The sequence below is a fragment of the Carassius gibelio genome, chromosome B23 (genome assembly GCF_023724105.1).
Source record: "Carassius gibelio isolate Cgi1373 ecotype wild population from Czech Republic chromosome B23, carGib1.2-hapl.c, whole genome shotgun sequence".
NCBI lineage: Eukaryota > Metazoa > Chordata > Actinopteri > Cypriniformes > Cyprinidae > Carassius > Carassius gibelio.
Genome location: NC_068418.1, coordinates 19,319,528 through 19,342,825, shown reverse-complemented (window position 1 = coordinate 19,342,825; position 23,298 = coordinate 19,319,528). Strand labels below are relative to the sequence as shown.

Sequence of the window (23,298 nt, the reverse complement as noted above, 5' to 3'; positions counted from 1 at the left end):
TAACAGAGGGACTTTGCGGGGGATTCTTGAAAATAGATTAGCTTCACACAGACGTCTTCTAACTGTCACAGTACTTACAGGTAACTCCAGACTGTCTTTGATCATCCTGGAGGTGATCATTGGCTGAGCCTTTGCCATTCTGGTTATTCTTCTATCCATTTTGATGGTTGTCTTCCGTTTTCTTCCACGTCTCTCTGGTTTTGCTCTCCATTTTAAGGCATTGGAGATCATTTTAGCTGAACAGCCTATCATTTTTTGCACCTCTTTATAGGTTTTCCCCTCTCTAATCAACTTTTTAATCAAAGTACGCTGTTCTTCTGAACAATGTCTTGAACGACCCATTTTCCTCAGCTTTCAAATGCATGTTCAACAAGTGTTGGCTTCATCCTTAAATAGGGGCCACCTGATTCACACCTGTTTCTTCACAAAATTGATGACCTCAGTGATTGAATGCCACACTGCTATTTTTTTGAACACACCCCTTTCAACTAATTCAACTAATTGCCCAATTGCACAGCCTTAAGAGCGTGCATATCATGAATGCTGGGTCTCATTTGTTTTCTGAGAATCTACTGAACCTACTGGTAACTTGTTTGCAACGTAGCAATAAAAAAATATACGAAAAACCTTGATTATTCAGGTTAGTCACATTGTACTGCTATTATTTTGAACAATACTGTATATATATATATATATATATATATATATATATCTTTAATTTAGTTAACAATAATAATCCCAGTGATTGCTAGGGGAATGCTATGATGGTTTGGGTGGTTCCCAGGGTGTTACTATGTGGTTGCTAAGGTATTCTGAAAAATAAGGGTGCTTTGGATGGTTGCAAACTGTGTTTTTAAAAACAGTTAGGATGCATTTCACTGACTAAATATATCTGAACCAAAGGGTTCTTCCACAGCCTATTAGGGAAGACATGAAGCTGAAGAGAGTGACACAGACAGGAAATCTCCAATCTTTGGACACAGGAGGTTTGATAGTAAAGTTTTGCTGGGAAGTTTGGGGGTTGTTAGCTGTCTGAGCTGTCTTCACTGGTCTGTACTCTCATCCTGATGATAACGCACTCTCTGTGGACACAGAAACCTTTGGCTTTATAGATTGTACTGGCTCTGCTCATTTAAAAATCTTTCCCATGTGACTCCCTCCCACAGTACTCGCAAAAATAAAGATTGCATCCTTCCATCTCTTCCTCTGTCTTCCAATCTGTCCCACTCTGTCTCCATCATAGTTTTCACAGTATGAAGTTTCATGCACCTGGTGAGTTTGAGCATGTGTGTGAGCAAAGACTTTAAGCGATGAGAAGAGGAGCAGTAGGTTGAGTGTGATGAAGCTCATATAGACGAGAGAGTCATTTATCTCTGGCCGTGTGAGAGATATAATGTAAATAACCTCGGCCTCACACGATCGATTTATCAGACCTTCGGCTCAATCTCCCATAAACACAGCTTTGGGGTGACCCCACATCTGTCCGGCCGTCCACACATGTACAGCTTTAAGATGAACCAAGATTGTAAGAAAGCCTGCCTGCCTTTTCTAGAAACATATCTTTAAAAGAACTGCCTAGTGAGAATTATTACATTTGTAATAGTTTTCCGACTGAATAGAGCACCAACAATGGATAGAATGCCAATGTGTGTGTGTGTGTGTTAATTTAATTTTTTATATAATAAAAAAATGTATTTATATGTATTTTTTATATTTTAAACTATATTTTATAAATAGTGAAATTAATAAAAGAAAGACAATCAAAACCTCACTGACTCTGTATTTGAAGGTATGGATAATAAAAATAGCTAGGGGTATTAAAAAAATTTTTGGAACTATTCTAAGCATTTATTTTAAAACTGGAAAAGCATATGATTCCAGCCACATTGCACATTATACTACATTAATTTGGAGACTGAAAAACAGAGCCATATTTGACAATATATGGACCCTGATGTGTGTGTGTGTGTGTGTGTGGGCATGTTTTTGTGACATATCAGGACACAACTCTGTATAATGACATGGGTATGACACAGGTATTACAAGGAGAGGGTGACTTATGAGGACATAACCCATGTCCCCATTTTTCAAAATGCTTATAAATCATACAGAAAGTTTTTTTTTTTTTTGAGAAAGTAAAAATGCACAAAGTTTCCTGTGAGGGTTAGGGTTGGTGTGTGGCAATAGAATAAACAGTTTGTACAGTGTAAAAACCATTACGCCTATGGGATGTCCCCACTTTTCACAAAAATCAAACATGTGTGTGTGTGTGTGTGCGTGTGTGTGTTTCCACGGCTTCATGCACTTTGACATCTGAATGTGGAATTTGTTTATTAGAACAGTATTTTGAATGTTTAGGTTTGTGTCTGCTTGAAAAAATTCACAGTTCTAAGGAATAATTCAGCACATCACAGATTTACAACAATAGATACACCCCAAAGATGAATGATTGTTTCCATCTTTGTGCAATAACTTACAAAGACTGTATCGTTGACCAATGATAAACACTGTAAGGGTCTGACTTTGTTTTGAGCAACACCTGCCAAAGAACCCAGCAAGACAGCATCTCCTTTGTATTGTTTAAAGTGATTTTTCTTTGAAAGTATTCATGTCCGGAGTTGTAATGTCCTCCCTTAAACTTTGCGACAAGTCAAAACACTTGTGCATTCCGACTATGGACATTGACCTTGGCAGTTTGCAGCTCCAATGCAGGGGAGTAACACCGCCACTCCCAGCCTCCCTACCCCGAAACACACAGAAACACAAACACAAGCCACACACACATCCACAAATACAACACATGGACAGCTGCAAGACATCTTGATAATATCAGACAGCCAATCCATTCCAGGTCAGTGTTCGTACCAGACTGCACTCCATGCCCTCGTCTCTCTCCACACTTGCGTCCATGTCCCTTGTGACACAGTAACCATCCTACAGGTCAGATGCACAGACTTAACTGTATATGATTATCTAAACAAAAAACTACATCTTCGCTAGCCAACAGATTTGTCTCATACATTCCAAAGTATTGTATGTGTCAGGCTTCCACTTTTAAAAACAGAGTACTTAAGCAGCATTTAAAACCACACCATCTGTCTATATTAAACAGTTTGTCAGCTATAAAGTCTTACATGAGGTGTTATGTTTTTATTAAGCGCCTTCACAATGTTTGACCCAAGAGCTGCCTAACTGGAGAACTTGTATTCAAGCCAGTAAATGTTCTTTTTTTTTTGTCTTGTTTTGTTATATTAATTAATCTCTTTATTTTTTACCGGGGTCGTCACTTAATTTTTTCCCGTCCTAGAGTTTAGTTCTGGCCTAGAACTGCCATTTGTTAGTTGCCACGTTGCAGAGAGTGTGTCGTTGAGTACATGTAAGATTAAGTGTGTGTGCAGTTGCTGTTATCTGTCATCTTGCGAGTTGGGTGACCGCCTCTCCTTTTTGTTTGTGAGTGTGTGCGTATCTCAGTATTAGAGTGTGTTTGTGTGTGTGTGTGTGTGTGTGTGTGTGCGCTTGAGCTCTAAGTCGGATGTGGACATGTGAGTGTCCAGTTTCCAGTAACCTTTGACCCTACACAGCTAATTAGTGATCTCCTCACTAACACCACTGAGAACTTCACATTCTGCAGCATTTGTTCAATCATTTTTCATTTACAAAGACTGCTGCTCACCTGTTGCTGTCTGTCACCATTACACCAGAGTAACTCAAGGACAAATGAAATGCAGTTAGTGATAACAAAAGATTTCTGAAATAAATATCATATATGGTCATTATTTCCATGTATTATAAAATGCATGCAAAATGTGTATTTTGTAATGCCTGTGCTGTCATTTTTATTTATATAATTAATAATTTACTTTAAAAAATCAGCTCAGGCATTATAAAATATGTGTGTGTGTATATATGTAATATAGTTAATAAATTTGATGTTGAATCAAATAAAATATTTATTTCTAAAGCTTCTCTTTGTAATGCATACTTAATACTTTCTCATTTAACAGAAAAATAACATGAAATAATCTTTTGGGGTCATTTTCACATCCAAATATATGTATATGTTTATGTAAATATAAACAGTATATGTTTATTATTATTAACAACAACATTAATATTAACAATAATTGCAGTATTTAATTGGTCATCCTTTTTTTTTTTCTTATATGCATTTTTTTTCCACTGTAGATATTTGATTATGGCTGTTCCAAAAATAATGTATATATGACTATATGTATAATGACTAATATGACTAATAATAATGTATCAAAAATGATAAATGTAAACATGATTTCTGCAGGTCACGACTGAGTTCCTTTTATAATGTTATTGAATACAGTATATGAACTGTTCTGTATTAGGCTGTCTATTTATCTTTCTGGGTTTTAGTGTCAGGGAAGATGAGAGAGCTCAGTCTGAGACTGACTGTGGAAAATGGTGGCTATTTTAAGCTCTTCACATAATGCTGCACCAGGACAGGACGATTAATCTTATATCCCGCTTTTATTTTCTTTTGACCAGCCCACCCACCAGGGAGGAAGAAAGAGAGACACTCACAGTCAGAAAGACTGTTTGGCCCTATTGCCATATCCTCATACTTTTTATATACCAGCAATGAGCATCTGAAAAGGTTCCTTCAGTTACTTCAGTTTAAGATAATTGAAAACAACTCTCTTTGATTTATCACACCTGTAATTTCTGTAAAAACCTGATATGCCCCTGCAAGAAACAAGATCTGTCCACTCATCTGTCAGGTTAAGAACTATGGCAAGGTTAAAATACCTTTGGTAATTTGCTGTGGTAGAGAGAGAGGAGGGATGCTGTTTGTGAGACACCGGAACTCTGAGGTGACAGAGGGCAGATCTCTGGAGATTCTGTCTCCTTCTTTGGTAATCCCTAAATTTGTAATTAGCACGTGGACGTCCAGTTCTTTTTGTAATTTTACACATTCGTTTAATGTGCGTTCCTATAACTAAGTGCGTTTGAGGATGATGGGCACTGACTAGCATGCTGAGAGGAGAGCAGATGCCCCGCGTGTGTCGTAGCAATCATCACCTGATTTAAAACCGCTCTTGAGTCGCCTTCAGCCGCGCCACTTAAGAGCTCGCACAGATCGGGATGTTTTGGTTTGAATTAGTCGGTTGTATTAGAGACCGGTGTGGGATACCATTAGAAAAGCAAAACATGGGGTTTGGGGACACGGTGTATCCATTTCACGTGCCCCTCCGGAGGCGCCAGTGGGCCATTTGAGACGCTTCTCGTGGGATCCTATTAGAGGGCATCGGTGCTGAAAGCTGCACGGACTCTCCCACGAGCACTGTGCGATTACGCGTGGGGTCACCACTGTACCATTTTATGAATGCCACTGTTGCAGTGCGCGCACAACCGTTATTTCCGGTCAGATACTCATCATTAAAATCCTGTCAAATGCCACCTGACAAATCCTAGGAATTTAGAGAGCCTGTGCAAGTGATGCTCAGTGTGAACAAAAACATTTACGTCCGTCAGCAGTTCTACTTTAGAAATGTGTAGCTATTTTCCTATTCCAACAGACAAAAAAAATGTAAAATGTAATGTAAGCCTATCGTTTTAGTAATAATAATAAAAATATTTATCATCATTAAGTAAAACCGCTTTTGGAAAAAATACAGCTAGTTGCTTTAAAAATTGAATCTAAGTTTATTGTATATAGGCCTACTGAAAAAAAAGAATAGCAATTTTTCGTTTTTCAGTTCTGATGAGTAGACAATTCTTTGAAATTAAGAATATAAAAACAATTAAAAATACATTTCTCCCCAAAATTACGTTTCTTAACCGAATGAAATTGGAGGGGAGGGCAAAATGTTTTACTAATACTGAGAAAGGAAGATGCTGAATTGTGCTCTGAAAAACATAAATTTGATATTTTATTGGAAACATCTACAGTTATTTTAACTGTTTAAAAATAGTCTGAATGGATGCTTATTGTGGTTTTATTGTCATTGGATAACTTGTAGTATAAAGTATAAAGATATACTAAATAATACTTTTATTAAAAATTAAGTAAAATTTTAATTATGTTATACTACACTATAATATAATATAAATTAATAGGATACACCAAATTATTCAGAATAGCCTAAAAATGCACCGTGAATGAAATCCTACAGTATACCAAAGTTTTTTTCCGGGTTTTTTTTTTTTTTTAAGTTTCCTGAATACTTGCATGCGGGATAAATGGCAACATAACACTAGGCATATATCACTGCAAAACTGGTGATCATCGTTGTGATTATCTGTGCAGGTTTTGTGTTTGCATCCACTAGGAGTATGTAGCCGCGTGCGGGGGTTACGCCCCTGAGCGCGAGAGATAAATGGTAAGATCCTTCAGCTTGTGAGTTAAGTTACGCTCATCCTCAGCTCACGCATGACACGTTTCTGCTCCAAAGGAAGTCGCGTTATCTTCAGGTCCTTTTAGAGAGCAACAATCTCGCATCTCCTAAGACTTAACTTTTCTCCACTACATCCTCGTCCCCAGCTCAACATGTCCACCGGCTCCATCAGCGATGTGGATGAATTTCACGAGTCCGAGCTGCTGGATGGTCTTTTTAAATTCGGTTCCGGCAAAGATACATCAAATGAGAGCACGGAGGACAGTTCCAACTGCGAAGGGGCATCGGTTACAGAATGTACGGGGAAAAGGCGCAAATCAGCCGCGATGCGTAAATCGGCGCCCAATGGTGTGGCCCAAGAGGGCAAGCAGGTCCAGAGGAACGCGGCGAACGCGCGCGAGAGGGCGAGGATGCGCGTGCTGAGCAAAGCTTTCTCCAGGTTGAAGACGACGTTACCGTGGGTTCCCCCCGACACCAAACTCTCCAAGCTGGACACGCTACGACTGGCCTCCAGCTACATCGCGCACCTGCGACAGATACTCGCCAACGACAAATACGAGAGTGGCTACATACATCCAGTCAACCTGGTGAGAGACTTTTTCAACCTTTTTTAAAAAAAAGGAATCCTAGTAAACAAGATGTGTTTGTTGTATATATGGTATGTACAATGTAACATGTTTTTGTTATAACAAGTTTCCATCCATTTAACAGTATTTTATGTAATTTCTATTAGTTTCTATGAATTTTCGTAATTTAAATTCGACTTTCAATGTTCCAAAAGTTGACTTTGGCAACACTTTTAATTTACATACGAAATGGAGGAAAAAATTAAACTACTAAGTTTTAGTGCATTGAATGTTTTTAATTTATTTTGAACTAATTTGAGACAGAAATTTAATTTGAGAGTATAAATGGTAAAAATATCATGCCTAAAATACAAGTTCTGGAAATTATTTGTCTTTCAGAAACGATATGCTAGTTGACTAATACCATCTTGGTTTTTATTTCAATAGTGTGTAGACGGTATAGGCTACTTGACAAAATGGTATGGAATATCCTTAGTGTATATAGCTACTTTATGTAGATTATGTTTACCTTTATTTATATACATTTACAAAGCAAACATAATTTATCATTCCACTGTTATTTGGTGTGTTTGCCGATTTTGATTGAACTTTCATTCATATTTTTTTCCCCTTTTCCCACAGACGTGGCCATTTATGGTGGCAGGCAAACCAGAAAATGAACTTAAAGAAATGCTGAATACTACACGTTTATGTGGGACTACAGCTTCCTGAGACTCCAGATGGACTAAAAAAATGGACCTATTTGAAATATTTGAATTAAAGAAAAGTATAATAACACGTCATCTCCTATCTAAACACACGAGTGGGAATAACTGGGGACAACATCCTCACTCGCATTCCTGTAAAGAGAAATTTATATCTATTTAAATATTCACACGTGGGCCTTGCTGGTTCAAGGCAACAATGTGTGATTTTATGCAACTGTTTTTATAAAGATTCTGTCATCACATTTTTTATTAAAAACACGAGAAATCATTATACATAAGGCTTTGGTGACGCAATGTCCTAACGTCACGCGCCTTTGTTGTTGGCATTAGAATAATTGTAAATAAAAATGTTATAGATTCAAGTGGTGCAAGTTACCTCTTTGATCGAGCATGGACAGAGTTCATGTTTATTCACTTTGCTTTGACCTGTGTGAACCCTGTTATCATTTCGCCCCACCCTTTTCTCTCAAGATTTCTGGCAAAAAAGACATGGCACCCTGTCACCCTGCCTGCAGAAGATAACATGATTAATTCCCTTAATCGGAAGAAACATAAAGCTTCTCTTTATCATGATATATCTGTCATCAGATAAGCATGGTTTTAACCGTTTTGGAAATCAGAGCGAGCGCTTCTAAGTTAACAGAGATAGAGAAACCAAAAACTCTTTTAATTCAGAATTATTTTTTAAGTAGTCAGGCCAGAAAAAAAGTAGGCTGACGTGGTCTGTGTTTAAGGTCAGTTGTTTTTAGACCAGTAAATCGCGCAGCTCTTAATCTCACTGTGCAGCCGTTGTTTAATTTCGCGCGGGGTTGTGACCGTTATGTTTATAGCGCTCGGACAGATATTTATGCGTCACTCCTCCGAGGGGCGCGAGAGCACGAGTTACCCGGAGTTACCGATGATGGGACGCCCGATGTCACAGCCACGCCGCGGTCTCACAGCTTAGAAAAACACTGCCCCCGCGTATATAACTGTATTCCACATTAAACTAGTCATCACTGTTCTCTCGCTGAATTACAGAAATCCGCGCAGTGAGACTGACACAACGGTTTGATGGCGCAAGACAATAACAAACCCGCCGCCACCATCCATCACGCGCTGTTATTGTAAGGAGAGGCTGAGGGGTGATCTACGCGAGACTGAGAGCTAGGGAGGCTTATGCACAATTGGGCAATAAAGCAGTTCTAAACATTGTGAAATCTTCTGATAAGTCTTAAAATGAGATATGACTACAGGAATACTTTTTATACTCACACATTTTAGGCCTTAGGGTTTTAAATGAGATGTGTCGGTCACTGGGCTATTTATTTATAGGCCTATGCTTTGTTTTTGTTAGTTTTTTTAATTATATGTTTTGACTTTTTTTTCTTTTTTAATCAACAATACTATTCGGCATTATTTGAGATTATATTAATGGCAAATCCAGACTGACGCAAAACATTTGTTAGCCTATTAGAGCTGTCATGACGCCAATTTGAAGGCCTATCCTGAAGGCTAACTGGGTTCCCTCGGAAATATCCTTTTGCTTTTAGCACGGTGGTTAGTGATTTATGCGATTTTGCGTTCAATTTCACTTAAATCACACATGTTATATATCAAACTCAAAACACAAACAAAAAACAACAACCAAAAAATGTTGCTCGCAATTCGTCATGAAAATTATATATATATATATATATATATATATATATATATATATATATATATATATATATATATATATATATATATATATATATATATATATATATATGTAGCCTATAGCAAGAGAGAGAGAGAGAGATTAATAAATTAATATAGCTAGTGATTAGGCCTATGGTTGACTGTGCAATTTATATTGTAAAACAAAACATACAAATATTTTAAAGTATATTTTTTATATAGTTTTTAGATTAATTAGTTAATAAATTAATATTGTTAAACATTCATAATATAATCGTAGGCAAATACTGGTGTAGGCTAGTTGTAGCCTGTTGTTTAAGCAACAATTGGAGCAGTAACTTGAAGATTTCTGACAATCGAGATTTTTATATTGCCTATATTTTAAGACACTTTTTTAAAACACCACTTTTTTATTGTTCTTTTTATAAAATAGTCTCAATCTGCTGCGACAATTAAAGTGGCATTTTCTGTGTATACTTTTAAAGGCACTCCAGAGAATGTAAAAATATTTATATCGCACGCTCATAAGTTTTATGGGACATCTTTTTCTCACGAACGTTGGAAAGATCCCCTCAGAGAATAAGACAGAAAGATCATTTATTTCTCCCCTTCTTCGTCTTCTTTTTCTGTCATCACCTGAAAATCAAAAGAAATACTTTTTTTATTATTTGAAGGAGTTCACCTTACTTCTTGTGCGAAGCGCACGTTCATCGTATATATATATATATATATATATATATATATATATATATATATATATATATATATATATATATATATATATCAGCAAGGATAAGTCGATGCTCTCCATCACCACAAGACCACCGCGGAGAACACTGAACAGTGTCCGGGTCAGCTGCGCTCTGCCCGGCAGGGGGAGGGGGAGGAGGAGGCAGGGTCGGTCATTAGAAAGATAAAGTGGACCCTGGATTCCCATGCGCTTAGAGAATATGGCTAATTGTTTTGTTGGACTGCTGCCCAAAGCTCTCTTTTATAGTCCTAAAGTCTCTTGAGAGGGAACATTGGCATGTGGTCTAGATGCACATAACTAAAAACGGCCAGATAAGAGTGCGTGTATGTCAGCTAAAGTTTATGATGAGTCTTGGTTTTGAACGGCTAATGTTAAACCGCTCGTGTCTGGACTGCATCTGAGCTGGTATGTCACCCTTCTCTCAAAACTTTTTAGTGGGTTAACAAATTTATTTATACTTAACATAAAACAACACAGACATTAAACGACCAAGACCCTTTAAAATTTTATTTTGTGAGCGCGGTGGGAGAAACTGCATCAATCATGACACAAGAGGTTTCAGCACCTATAGACACGGAACAGCGACTGAAGAGCTCAATCAGTCTCACTGCTGTAGGTTACATCAGCGACGTGAAACCCAACATTGTAGCATTTTACAGGCTGGATTAGGACCAAGTGCACCACAGAGTAACGAAGGAACGAGTACATAGTAACAAATGTAAGAGTTTGTTTCACTGTAGGTCTGCTGGTGCAAGAGAAGCCTATAAAAATCAACCATCTGAAACGTAAAAGCTTTTAAAATAAGACGTTTAATTGTGCTACATTTTAAGTAGATCAAAACTAACAACCTGCGGTGGTGTGTTGTTTGGCACTTTTTGGACCACTTTGAATTATTACTGATGAAGATTTAAACTCTGTAAAATCATAAAATCGTATAAATTACTGTTTCATCAATTTTCAAATTAAAGCTGCGGTAGGGAACTTTTGACGCTCTAGCGGTTAATAAACAGAACTGCTTGCGTCTTGGAAGAACATCGTAGCCGGAACTAATTCTCTCTGTTTATGTCTATGAAGAATCACAAAGGTACTGGGTTACTCCGCCGCGGTACCCCCGAAGCAATCTAAAATAGTCCGAATATAAACACTTATTATAGGTGCAACCTAGTGATTCAGGACAAGCCAAAAACACGGTTTGGAAAATGGATTCATGGTGTACTCGCTTTTATATACATGTTTCTACATTTTGAACACAAACAAAGTTACGGACCGCAGCTCTGATTGGTTATTTTTTACCGGGAGCGATGGAGTTTCTGCAAATGGCAGTAGGACCACTGGGAGGAGCCAGAGGAGCTTGATTTTTTCAGATTATCTGTCTCATATTCTACTGTCAAGACATAATGACAGGTTTAATAAATATGTAAAAAATATTTTTTTTTACAAAAGTTCCCTACAGCACCTTTAAACCAAAAATAAAAAGATTATACTTAATATCCTGTTTTTCTCTCTCTCCATTATTATCTCTAATGTCTCTCATGGTGCTTGAATTCATTATCACTAATTAATTAATCAATATTACCTATTAATGACTATTAGTTAGAGCAAACGCTTCAGGTTTTTACATAATATTGGAATTACTTGTGGGGGAAGGGTGGACTGTATATTATTACACTGTTTAAAAAGTTATAAATAATGCAATGATAATTGGAGTACTTTTATAAAATAAATTAAGTGTTGCTTGCTCCTTCTTTGTAATTATATGTAAAAAAAAATACTTGCAATTTCTGAGATATATAGTCAACCTTTAATCATGTGTTTTCGTTCTTAAATTGTATTTTAACATTTTAGTGTTACTGCAATGTGTCGTGAAGCGTTCAGTGCTGGACCAACTTTCATGCAGAAATGCAATATTTAAACAGAAGGTCGACCATGTCCTGCAGAGGGAGCTAAAATACAGTTGTTCACAGAACATCTAGATTGTGTCACCAAGAGTTCAAGAAAATAGCCATTGGGTGGCAGTAAGACTGCAGACAGTCAACTACAGTATGATCTCATGGAAATCGTGCATGTATGCGTATATCTGCTATGAAATGAATAATTTAAAAAACTAAAATAAAACTGTTCTCACACTCCAAAAAAGTACCATGATTACATGCTTGTAGAAATCCCCCCCCCCCCCCCAAGTCTAGTCCTAAAGCTGTGTCTGTAGTGTGTTAGGTCCGTGTACGTTTTGATAGTTTGTTTTCCAATTTGAAATGAAATAAGCAGAAACGAGAAAACGGCCCATTTATTCGTTTTTTCGTTTTTTTGAAAAAAACGAAAAACGAGATTTCGGCTTGAGTTTTCGTTTTTTAGTTCAGAGGCATAAAACGAATAAATGACTTCAAAATCCGTTTTCCACATGTGGGCGGTCCTAAGACGCCCCCTTCCGCCGATTGGTCAAGCAAATCTGAGCATGTGACGTCATCAGTTGTCGCTCAGGTCTGTTCAACAAAATAATAGTCCTCTAACGTTACTATGGCTACCGATTCTTAAACTGTGCAGGGCAGGTCCTGTTGGGCTTTCTTCTGTGCAACTTTACGCGTTTCACAGAAATCTTTACATCAGAAATATTAAATATTAGTCTGCCACCAGCCCGTTTTAATTAGCGGTGCGGAGTTAAATCTGTGTGGTGAAGCTGCGCTAGACAGCGCCGAGCGGGAGAGGATCACTGACCAGTGTTCAGTCAGCAGTCAGAACTTGGGTACCGATGATGGGGAAATACATTTTTACTGAAAATGACCACGCGAGTATGATTGACAGGACGATAGCGGAGACAATTAAAAGCGCAATATAACGTCTGTTAACAAAAAAAAAAAAAAAAATATATATATATATATATATATATATATATAATATATAATATATTATATCAAATATAATTAATATATTATATAAAATATAAAAAATATATTAATATAAGCGAATTTGTCTTTGTTTTTAATAAAATAATTGTGAACCACAAACCGAGCCTTCGTTTTAAAGGGTGATTTCCAAATATATTTTATTTATTTGTTATAATATGGGTATTTTATGTCACCCGTCTTATTAGTTTGATTATAGTAGGCTATACGCGATTTTTTTTTTTAATTATTGTACTATTTTACTGTTGTTTTTTTTAATTAACAATATATCATAACAACTTAAAAAAATAAAAATCTACAGAAGAGATTAACAAGTAACATTGGTGTTGTCATAAGTTAACTAATCAATGGGAAATTTTCCTCACCGGCACAACCCTATTCTTAATGTTGGCTACATGTTACAGATTTAATGTTGAGCACATAATGTTAAAGGCTTCTTAAATACCATCACATTCAGTTGAAGAGTCAAGAAGGATGTGTTAATTTATTCAATCTTTCATTAGTTGGTGACCCGGTGTGATTATAATAGCATAAATAAAAAAAACACGTAATAGGCTATGTATGCCAATAGACAAAACACATCTGTTTTCCTCTAGATCACTTTACAGTGTGATGGAAATAAACTTTTCTTAAAGCGTGATGAGGTTTGGTAAATTTAAATCAACAACGTAAGAGGCTTCAGGCTGTCTGATGAACTCTGTATGGACAAACACCCAGCTTTGCAGTATAGGTGGCACAGAAACAGCATCTGACCTGGCATTTAGATGTACTTTACACACTGTCTATTGCAGCTCAAAGGAGGCACTGTGAATTTACATTACAATTTCATTCTAAGAGGCTATTAAATGTGAAGTGACAACATGAAACACTACTTTTAATATATATATATATATATATAAACACCAGCAGTTGGTGGCAAGTAACCCTGATAATGTTTAAATACCAATTTACTCATTTAGGCTCACAATAAGCAGATTACATAATTATACCATGAAAAAAAAAATATATATATATATATGTGTGTGTGTGTGTGTGTGTGTGTGTGTGTGTAAAAGCAAGAAGTCCAGTCCTGGCTGTATAATCAAACAATAAAACGAGAAACAATGAATGCAATCAAGAACATTTTTTATTCCACAGGAACTTGATCCAGTTCACTTGTTAAAGGATACTCCACTTTAAAATAAATTCTGTCATCATATACTCACTCTCATGTTTTTTTCAATCCTTTATGAATTTCTTTCTTAAGCATGAATTCGAACAAGATCAATTAGTATTTTCAAAGCATTTTGGAACTCTTCTTGTTGGAAATTGACAACACGTTCATTTACATTTACATTTATTCATTTAGCTGACGCTTTTATTCAAAGCGACTTACAATTGCTATATATGTCAGGGGTCGCACGCCTCTGGAGCAACTAGGGGTTAAGTGTCTTGCTCAGGGACACATTGGTGGCTCACAGTGGATTCAAACCCGGGTCTCTCACACCAAAGGCATGTGTCTTATCTACTGCGCCAACACCACCACCTCATCGTTCAAAAAGAGACGCAATGTCAGGACACTGCATAGAGAACTGCCTCTCCACAGCAACCTGGTCCTCTGTTGACTGACATGGATTCTGCCCAAAAGTTGCAACTGGTGTCAATGAAGATCTTGCTTCACGGTCATACCTGCCTGCATCCTCCACTGCATTTGGCAAAAGATCCACAGACACTCTCTTTTGGCATCCTCCATGAGCCAAAACATTAGGAACCCCCTTTTCTAATAATAATAATAATAATAATAATTAGACAAAAGAATATGTATCTTATCAACATAATTTCAGTAATTTGATAAGGAAAGGGACTTCTAGCAGATGATAGAAGGTAATTTACAAAATCTGAGGCATTCTTGACTCTGACACAGTCACGGCCTGTGACATTTACATTGGCAGTCGATTGATTCAATTACATATGCCTGTACTCTGTAAGATTTACTGCGATAATTAACAGGGCCTATCATGAAATAATATTTGCCAAAAGTGTTCAATTTTCCTGAATGCGCTGTAGAATAATTTACATCCAAAGATTTTCAACATTACAATTTTTAGAGGAAACGTTCTTGAACTAAAAATAGCAAAAGGGAGACAGACACATTAACTGTCATAAATGGTTAATGAAAAGGGTCAACTCCAGATACTGTACATCTAATTGGGTGTCAACTCTGTCAATTTTTTCTGTCATAAAATTTTGTGGTTACCATTGTGCTGAAGAGTATTGCTGTCAATTGCGATTGTCACTTTGATTGAACTCATGAGCAGGTGCACATGTGCCGAATGTGTCCATCCTGAGCAAGCATTAATGGAAATTGTATGTTAAGTCAATGTAACTCAATTAGGTTATAACGGCTTTTCCCTGTTTTATGTTTCAACGAACTGATTGAAGTAGGTCACAGCAACGACATTAGAATTTCTATGTAGAATCAGGTAGAAATACCTCCTTAAAGCAACCAGATTTAAGATCCACTGCTCTAGAGGTCCAAGATTGTATGTAATAAACTAACTTCCTTAACTGTATGTAGCTGTTGTGCTAGTCTAATTGCTTTCCTTTTTTTCCTTTTAAATAAAAAGAATCACACAATTGAAAGAATATGGCCTGAAGTAAATAACAGAGTGAATTATCCAGTGAAAGGGGCACTGATGCAATTAGTGAACCAGGAGGAACTGGACATGGAAGATGACCCGAAACGTTATTGCGTGTCTGCACTATCTTGTCAGGTTACTACAGTTCGTCTTGACCGTGTGGTGCAGTCCTGGTATGCTCACCGGATTCCAGGTAAAACAAAGTTTAAGTGTGAATTATGTAATAGGCATGTGCAAGTATCAACATTTCATATCACAGTAATTACTTAAGGTTCAAGTTTTTTAATAGTATTGCAATAAAGAACAGGTTTTTAAAAAATTTGCTTTGTTAATGACAAGTTTCAATTTTTGTGATGTATATTAAAATATCATGCAATATGGCAAAAAAAAGTATAAGTTTCAGATTTAAGAAACAAAATTAACCTAAATAAGCTAAATACTAATTTAAATAACCCTAATGCAAACATTAAATGAAAACAACACTTTTAAAAAATATAAAATAGTGGTTGCTTGCCCATTTATGATCAATCAGATCAGCCACAAGCTAATAAATTTCAGCAAATAATTTATTATCAAAGCAAGGGAATATTCTAAAATGCTTACAGTTTTTTTTTTCAACTGCTTACACACAAATTATTACTTGTCACACAATTTCTAAAACCAATTTCTAAAGACACTCAGACAACAGAACCACACACTAAATCTGCAAAACCATACACAAATGTTTGGCCTTTTACTCAGTTTTCAATTTCGTTAAACACTTTTTGCAAAACACAACACACAATTTTCTATACAACACACCAGAATCTGACAGGAAGTTTCTTGATTTCCTTTTATAAACACAACCAATCAAAATGCCACACTAATTCATCAGTGCCTCACACTAACTCCTCACATGTGCAAACACTTGTTGCTTTACTTAACAGCAACCAATCATAACTTTAGTAGTGGTCTATAAGCCAAAGGTCAAGTAATAGCTTTTGGATAATGGATGCAAACACTGCAGACAGAGTAAGAGGAGTTGGAGGGAGAGCCAGAGGACGAGTTCGACTAAGAGGAGGAAGGGGAGGAAGAGGATGAGTCAGAAATGGAAACAAGGCTACAGTAGTCGATCATGTGATAAACCATGGTTTAACAATGAGAGAGGCTGGACTGAGAGTAGAAAGAAATTCATAAAGGATTGAAAAAACATGAGAGCGAGTATATGATGACAGAATTTATTTTAAAGTGGAGTATCCTTTAACAAGTGAACTGGATCAAGTTCCTGTGGAATAAAAAATGTTCTTGATGGCATTCATTGTTTCTCGTTTTATTGTTTGATTATACAGCCAGGACTGGACTTCCTGCTTTTACACACACACACACACACACACACACACATATATATATATATATATATATATATATATATTTTTTTTTTCATGGTATAATTATGTAATCCGCTTATTGTGAGCCTAAATGAGTAAATTGGTATTTAATCATTATCAGGGTGACTTGCCACCAACTGCTGGTGTTTATATATATATATATATATATATATATATATATATATATATTAAAAGTAGTGTTTCATGTTGTCACTTCACATTTAATAGCCTCTTAGAATGAAATTGTAATGTAAATTCACAGTGCCTCCTTTGAGCTGCAATAGACAGTGTGTAAAGTACATCTAAATGCCAGGTCAGATGCTGTTTCTGTGCCACCTATACTGCAAAGCTGGGTGTTTGTCCATACAGAGTTCATCAGACAGCCTGAAGCCTCTTACGTTGTTGATTTAAATTTCAAAACACAATTCGACATTTGCTCGCAATGATTTTTTTTTTTTTTTTTTTTTTTTTTACCAAACCTCATCACGCTTTAAGAAAAGTTTATTTCCATCACACTGTAAAGTGATCTAGAGGAAAAGCAGATGTGTTTTGTCTATTGGCATACATAGCCTATTACGTGTTTTTTTTATTTATGCTATTATAATCACACCGGGTCACCAACTAATGAAAGATTGAATAAATTAACACATCCTTCTTGACTCTTCAACTGAATGTGATGGTATTTAAGAAGCCTTTAACATTATGTGCTCAACATTAAATCTGTAACATGTAGCCAACATTAAGAATAGGGTTGTGCCGGTGAGGAAAATTTCCCATTGATTAGTTAACTTATGACAACACCAATGTTACTTGTTAATCTCTTCTGTAGATTTTTATTTTTTTAAGTTGTTATGATATATTGTTAATTAAAAAAAACAACAGTAAAATAGTACAATAATTAAAAAAAAAAATCGCGTATAGCCTACTATAATCAAACTAATAAGACGGGTGACATAAAATACCCATATTATAACAAATAAATAAAATATATTTGGAAATCGCCCTTTAAAACGAAGGCTCGGTTTGTGGTTCACAATTATTTTATTAAAAACAAAGACAAATTCGCTTATATTAATATATTTTTTATATTTTATATAATATATTAATTATATTTGATATAATATATTATATATATATATATATATATATATATATATATATATATATATATATATATATATATATATATATATATATTTTTTTTTTTTTTTTTTTTTTTTTTTTTTTTTTTTTTTGTTAACAGACGTTATATTGCGCTTTTAATTGTCTCCGCTATCGTCCTGTCAATCATACTCGCGTGGTCATTTTCAGTAAAAATGTATTTCCCCATCATCGGTACCCAAGTTCTGACTGCTGACCGAACACTGGTCATTGATCCTCTCCCGCTCGGCGCTGTCTAGCGCAGCTTCACCACACAGATTTAACTCCGCACCGCTAATTAAAACGGGCTGGTGGCAGACTAATATTTAATATTTCTGATGTAAAGATTTCTGTGAAACGCGTAAAGTTGCACAGAAGAAAGCCCAACAGGACCTGCCCTGCACAGTTTAAGAATCGGTAGCCATAGTAACGTTAGAGGACTATTATTTTGTTGAACAGACCTGAGCGACAACTGATGACGTCACATGCTCAGATTTGCTTGACCAATCGGCGGAAGGGGGCGTCTTAGGACCGCCCACATGTGGAAAACGGATTTTGAAGTCATTTATTCGTTTTATGCCTCTGAACTAAAAAACGAAAACTCAAGCCGAAATCTCGTTTTTCGTTTTTTTCAAAAAAACGAAAAAACGAATAAATGGGCCGTTTTCTCGTTTCTGCTTATTTCATTTCAAATTGGAAAACAAACTATCAAAACGTACACGGACCGTGTTAGTAATGCTTTTGTGTGCGCCTGTGTCTGGTGAATCAAGGCTAAACTACTTCCATTTGTGTGAAATTGACCAGCTTTTCAACTGCCCCACCACCCTATGCACAGACTCTTTAAATTCAAACCAGAAGCCTACTGCACATTAAAAACACACAAAGACTGTCCTTCATCTCTTTAAGTATTTCATTAGAAAGTGTATTTTAAATTGAAGTAAATGTGTGTGTGCATGTGTATTTCGACTAATTTGGATAAGTGTGCAGTCAGGGGTGGATAGTGAAGTCTTGTAAACTCTGCCATGATGAAAGTGCAGCGAATAAATTGCACACAAGGTAAATGTTACAGGAACACGATCGTGAGCGTGTGTACAGGGTGTGAAATGTTTGTCCAGGTGGGGGTGATTACTGATTGAGTGGTGCAGTAGAAGAGTAATTCACTGTGAATCCATGTCCTTTGAGAATAAGCAGGTGTTTTTAAATGTATGAAATATTTTTTTAGGGGAATATTATGGGTTCAAAACAAGTTAAGTTCAGCTGGCAGCCTTTGTGGCATAATATTGATTACCAGAAATAATTTTGACTCATCCCTCACAAATTTGAGGTTACGGTGAGGAACTTGAAAATAAAAGCGAAGGAGGGCAATTCTCAGAGGACATATTAATTTTAATTGTTCTCATAAACACAATAGGTTTAAATCTCAATTAAATACATATCTTTTTAGCCAAGCATTCACATAATGCTGCTCATAAACCTATACATTTATATCTGATCAAATAGTTCTTAAGCTGTTGCCTTCATTAACTGAATGCTTGATGTTTACAAACCACACATGCGTTTTTGTACAGCTGTATATTATGGACCTTACTTGACACACTCATCTCTTAATGATGATAGAATTCTTCCATAAACATGCATCAAAAAATCATTTTGAAAGTGATTCCAATGATATCGGTTCACTGCATTGTTTAAGTTGTGGTTTGGATTCTGATGTTCCTTTAAATTTAAAACCTTTTTTAAGACTACATATTTATCCTTATCATTTTAGATATTTTCTTGGTGCCAACTGGCCTTAACCCAGATTTTTAAACTCAGAATATTCCTTTAAATACTTGTTTGTCTTTCTCATTTCTCTCTGTCCAGTCTGACTGTCTATAATGTTTGTGAAAATGATTTCATCCAGCACTATAACAACCACTGCTGTTTCTGCACCCACTTTCTTTAACTGAAGCTCAGCTGTGTGTGTGAGCATGTTAAAGTGTGTGCTGCTCTCTGCTCAAGCGTACACCTCCCTGATAGCCACACGGATTCAATTAAAGCTGGAATTCCCAACCTAAAGACTGGAATCATTCATGTCTCCACCTCCGTGATATTCCAGGGTGTCCCCAACCATGTACTCTGTGTTTGTACGTGTGCATAGAAGCATCAAGTCTGCATGTGTTTGAGAGTAGCTACTTCTGCATAAGCATGCAAACGCATGCGTGTGTGTGTGTGTGTGTGTGTGTGTATGAGGGGAATTCTGAAGATAATTGAGAGAGGGTGAGGTTCCCACTCTCCAGCAATGAACGCTGTAATAAGACTGTGTTTGGGCTGAGACAGGGAGAATGTCTGATTTTACCGTTCCTTTAAACAAAAGTGAACAGTGCTCTCATTCAAAACAGATGGTGAAGGTCAAATCGAGGAAACAGTGACAGGAGTGAATGAGGGAGAAAGAGCGACAGACAGACGGAGTGAGAGAGACAGAGAGGAAGGAGGACAATAGAGAGACAGATCGAAGAAGAGGTAGAGGGGAACTGAGGTAGAAAATGAGTGGAAAAATAAACTCAGCTGGACTTTCTAATCCTTTGTGGGATGGGAATGTTTATCCACTGTACCTGGATAAATGAGAGTGATGTAACCCTGATTAGTCAATCACTTAACTAATCACAAGGTTAAAGTGACGTTTATAATGCTATTGTATATTTATAATACATTTTTAAAATATATTTATTTTAATTTATATTGTAGTCATAGGCTTTTATGTTGACTTGGTAGCTATACTTAGTATTGATGTCTGTATGCATTGTTGATGCAACATGACTTTGTACTAACTTAACTATCATTATTAGTTCCTCGATTGAGTGCTTCAAGTTTTCATGCTTGCTTCTTTCACTGCGTCTCCGTTTGTCCACCCATGAGGCCACGATGCCCTTCCGGAGCGGCCAAGGATCATTTTTCACGCGACACCGGATAACAGTCTCCCTCCCGCTATTAATATTTAATCAAGCAGCGCGCCCGCTGCGGACAAATGATTTTTTATTTCTGACTGATGGCGGCAGCGGACTCGAGTTACATGCGTCATGCGGGAACGAGCCTCGTGTCCCCAGTGCTTCTGGCACGGCGCACATAATACACGCCAGTGCACGCGCTTGCCGCCAAAACCCATCAAGCGTTGCGCTGCAAGCACTAGGACGCGACAGTTTCATTAATTCGGGATTACGGAGACTTTTCATCTAATTTATATAGACTAAATTAGGTCTACTTATTACCCCTTGCCTGCTCTTTTGACGCTTGAGATGTGTGGAGATATCTGTCAGAGGTAAATTGGTCGTGTTGGCAGCTGACATAAATAGGCCCTATAAATCAGGATGTAGAGTGTTATATTCTACATAAATTAAAAAATGAGGAGGAACAGAGGTAAAACGTCCGACGAACCAGTCCAACCAACTAGTTCAGTGGTTCCAAAACCTGGTCCTGGATGCAACACTGCATGTTTTGCATGTCTCCTGAAACACACCTGATTCAGGTCATCAGCTCATTAGTAGAGACTCCTGAAATTGTCAGAGAACGGAAACGTGCAAAATGTGCAGTGTTGGGGTGCCTCCAGTACCAGGGTTGGTAACCACTGAACTAGTTGGTTAGTGATTTTATCGAGTTTATCAAATATTTTTCACAAATCTGTCTAATTCTATGTTAGTGAGCACTTTGCCAAGATATTCCATCCACCACACAGGTGTGCCATATCAGGATGCTGATTAGACAGCATGATTATTGCACAGGTGTGCCATAGGCTGGCCACAGTAAAAGGCCACTTTAAAATGTGCAGTTTTACTGTACTGGGGGGTCCGGAGGAGTCCGAAAACCAGTCAGTATCTGGTGTGACCACCATTTTCCTCACGCAGTGCAACATATCTCCTTTGCATAAATTTATAAGGTTGTTGATTGTGGCCTTTGGAATGTTGGTCCACTCCTCTTCAATGGCTGCGTGAAGTTGCTGGATATTGGCATGATCTGGAACACGCTGTCGTATACGCCCATCCAGAGCATCCCAAACATGCTCAGTGGGTAATATGTCCTGTGAGAATGATGGCCATGCAAGAACTGGGATGTTTTCAGCTTCCAAGAATTGTGTACAGATCCTTGCAACATGGGGCCATGCCATATCATGCTGCAACATGAGGTGATGGTCGTGGATGTCACAACAATGGGCCCCAGAACCTCATCACGGTATCTCTGTGCATCCAAAATACCATCAATAAAATGCACCTGTGGTCGTTGTCCATAACATATGCTTCGCCATACCATAACCCTACCACCACCATGGGCCACTCAATCTACAACGTTGACAAGCACTCACCCACACGACCCATACACACTGTCTGCCATCTGCCCTGTACAGTGAAAACCGGGATTGGATGTACTGCGAAATTCTTTGTCTTTGGAGATGGCTTATGGTAGATAAATGAACATTCAATTCACGGGCAACAGCTCTGGTGGACACTCCTGCAGTCGGCATGCCAACTGCATGCTCTTTCAAGCCTTGCGACATCTGTGGCATTGTGCAGTGTGAATAATCTACACATTTTAGAGTGGCCCTTTATTGTGTCCAGCCTAAGGCACACCTGTATAATAATCAAACTGTCTAATTACCATCTTGATATGCCACACCTGTGAGGTGAATGGATTATCTCGACAAAGGAGAAGTGCTCACTAACACAGATTTAGACAGATTTGTGAACAATTGCCAATAATAAAAACTTGTGTACATAGAAAAAGTCTTAGATCTTTGAGGTCAGCTCATGAAAAATGGGGGCAAAAACAAAAGTGTTGCGTTTATAATTTTGTTCAGTGTATATACACAGTAAACATACATTATGTAAACAAAACCTTTATTCTGGATGCAGTTAATCATGATTAATCATTTTACAGCACTACTTCATTAAACTTTTTTGTTTTGATATTTTTATTAACAATGTTTAGCAGTGCTTTATTTATAACAGCCCACATTATCAACTTTTAAAATATTATCTTTATTAACTGATGATGTCATTCACGCATCTGCCTTCTCATCAATTAAACTCAATTTCCCATGATGCCTCAAGAGACACAAAAGGTCACAACTCAGGCAATTCTCCTGTTACAAATCAATACTGGGAGTTATTGGCATTGAGCAGTAATTCATTAAGTGCCATATCAGATGCAGCCTAGTTTGGCACTTA

The 23,298-nt window shown here is 37.0% G+C and overlaps 2 protein-coding genes across 6 annotated transcripts in view; both read left to right on the top strand.

Moving 5' to 3' along the window:
- Positions 1–6,361: 6,361 nt before the first annotated feature.
- tcf21 (transcription factor 21) lies at positions 6,362–8,024 on the top strand. The gene is made up of 2 exons (XM_052594647.1): positions 6,362–6,955; positions 7,577–8,024. The coding sequence occupies exons 1-2, from the start codon at positions 6,521–6,523 to the stop codon at positions 7,664–7,666; spliced, it is 525 nt and encodes a 174-aa protein (XP_052450607.1). The 5' UTR covers positions 6,362–6,520; the 3' UTR covers positions 7,667–8,024.
- Positions 8,025–10,342: 2,318 nt separating this feature from the next.
- eya4 (EYA transcriptional coactivator and phosphatase 4) overlaps positions 10,343–23,298 on the top strand; it is a 54,582-nt gene continuing 41,626 nt past the window's right edge. For 2 of the 5 annotated variants that reach the window (XM_052594595.1, XM_052594591.1), the window contains exon 1: positions 10,344–10,480. The gene's annotated coding sequence lies outside the window, so the exon portion shown is untranslated. Of the gene's footprint in view, positions 10,481–23,298 lie in introns of all 5 variants that reach the window. The other 3 variants (XM_052594594.1, XM_052594592.1, XM_052594593.1) reach the window with 3 other exon arrangements.

What these genes read in the sequence shown, in the direction of transcription:
- tcf21 (XM_052594647.1), top strand. Translation starts at nt 6,521, where the DNA reads ATGTCCACCGGCTCCATCAGCGATGTGGATGAATTTCACGAGTCCGAG. An exon ending in ACATACATCCAGTCAACCTG is followed by an intron (nt 6,956 to 7,576) that starts GTGAGAGACTTT and finishes CTTTTCCCACAG; the next exon opens with ACGTGGCCATTTATGGTGGC.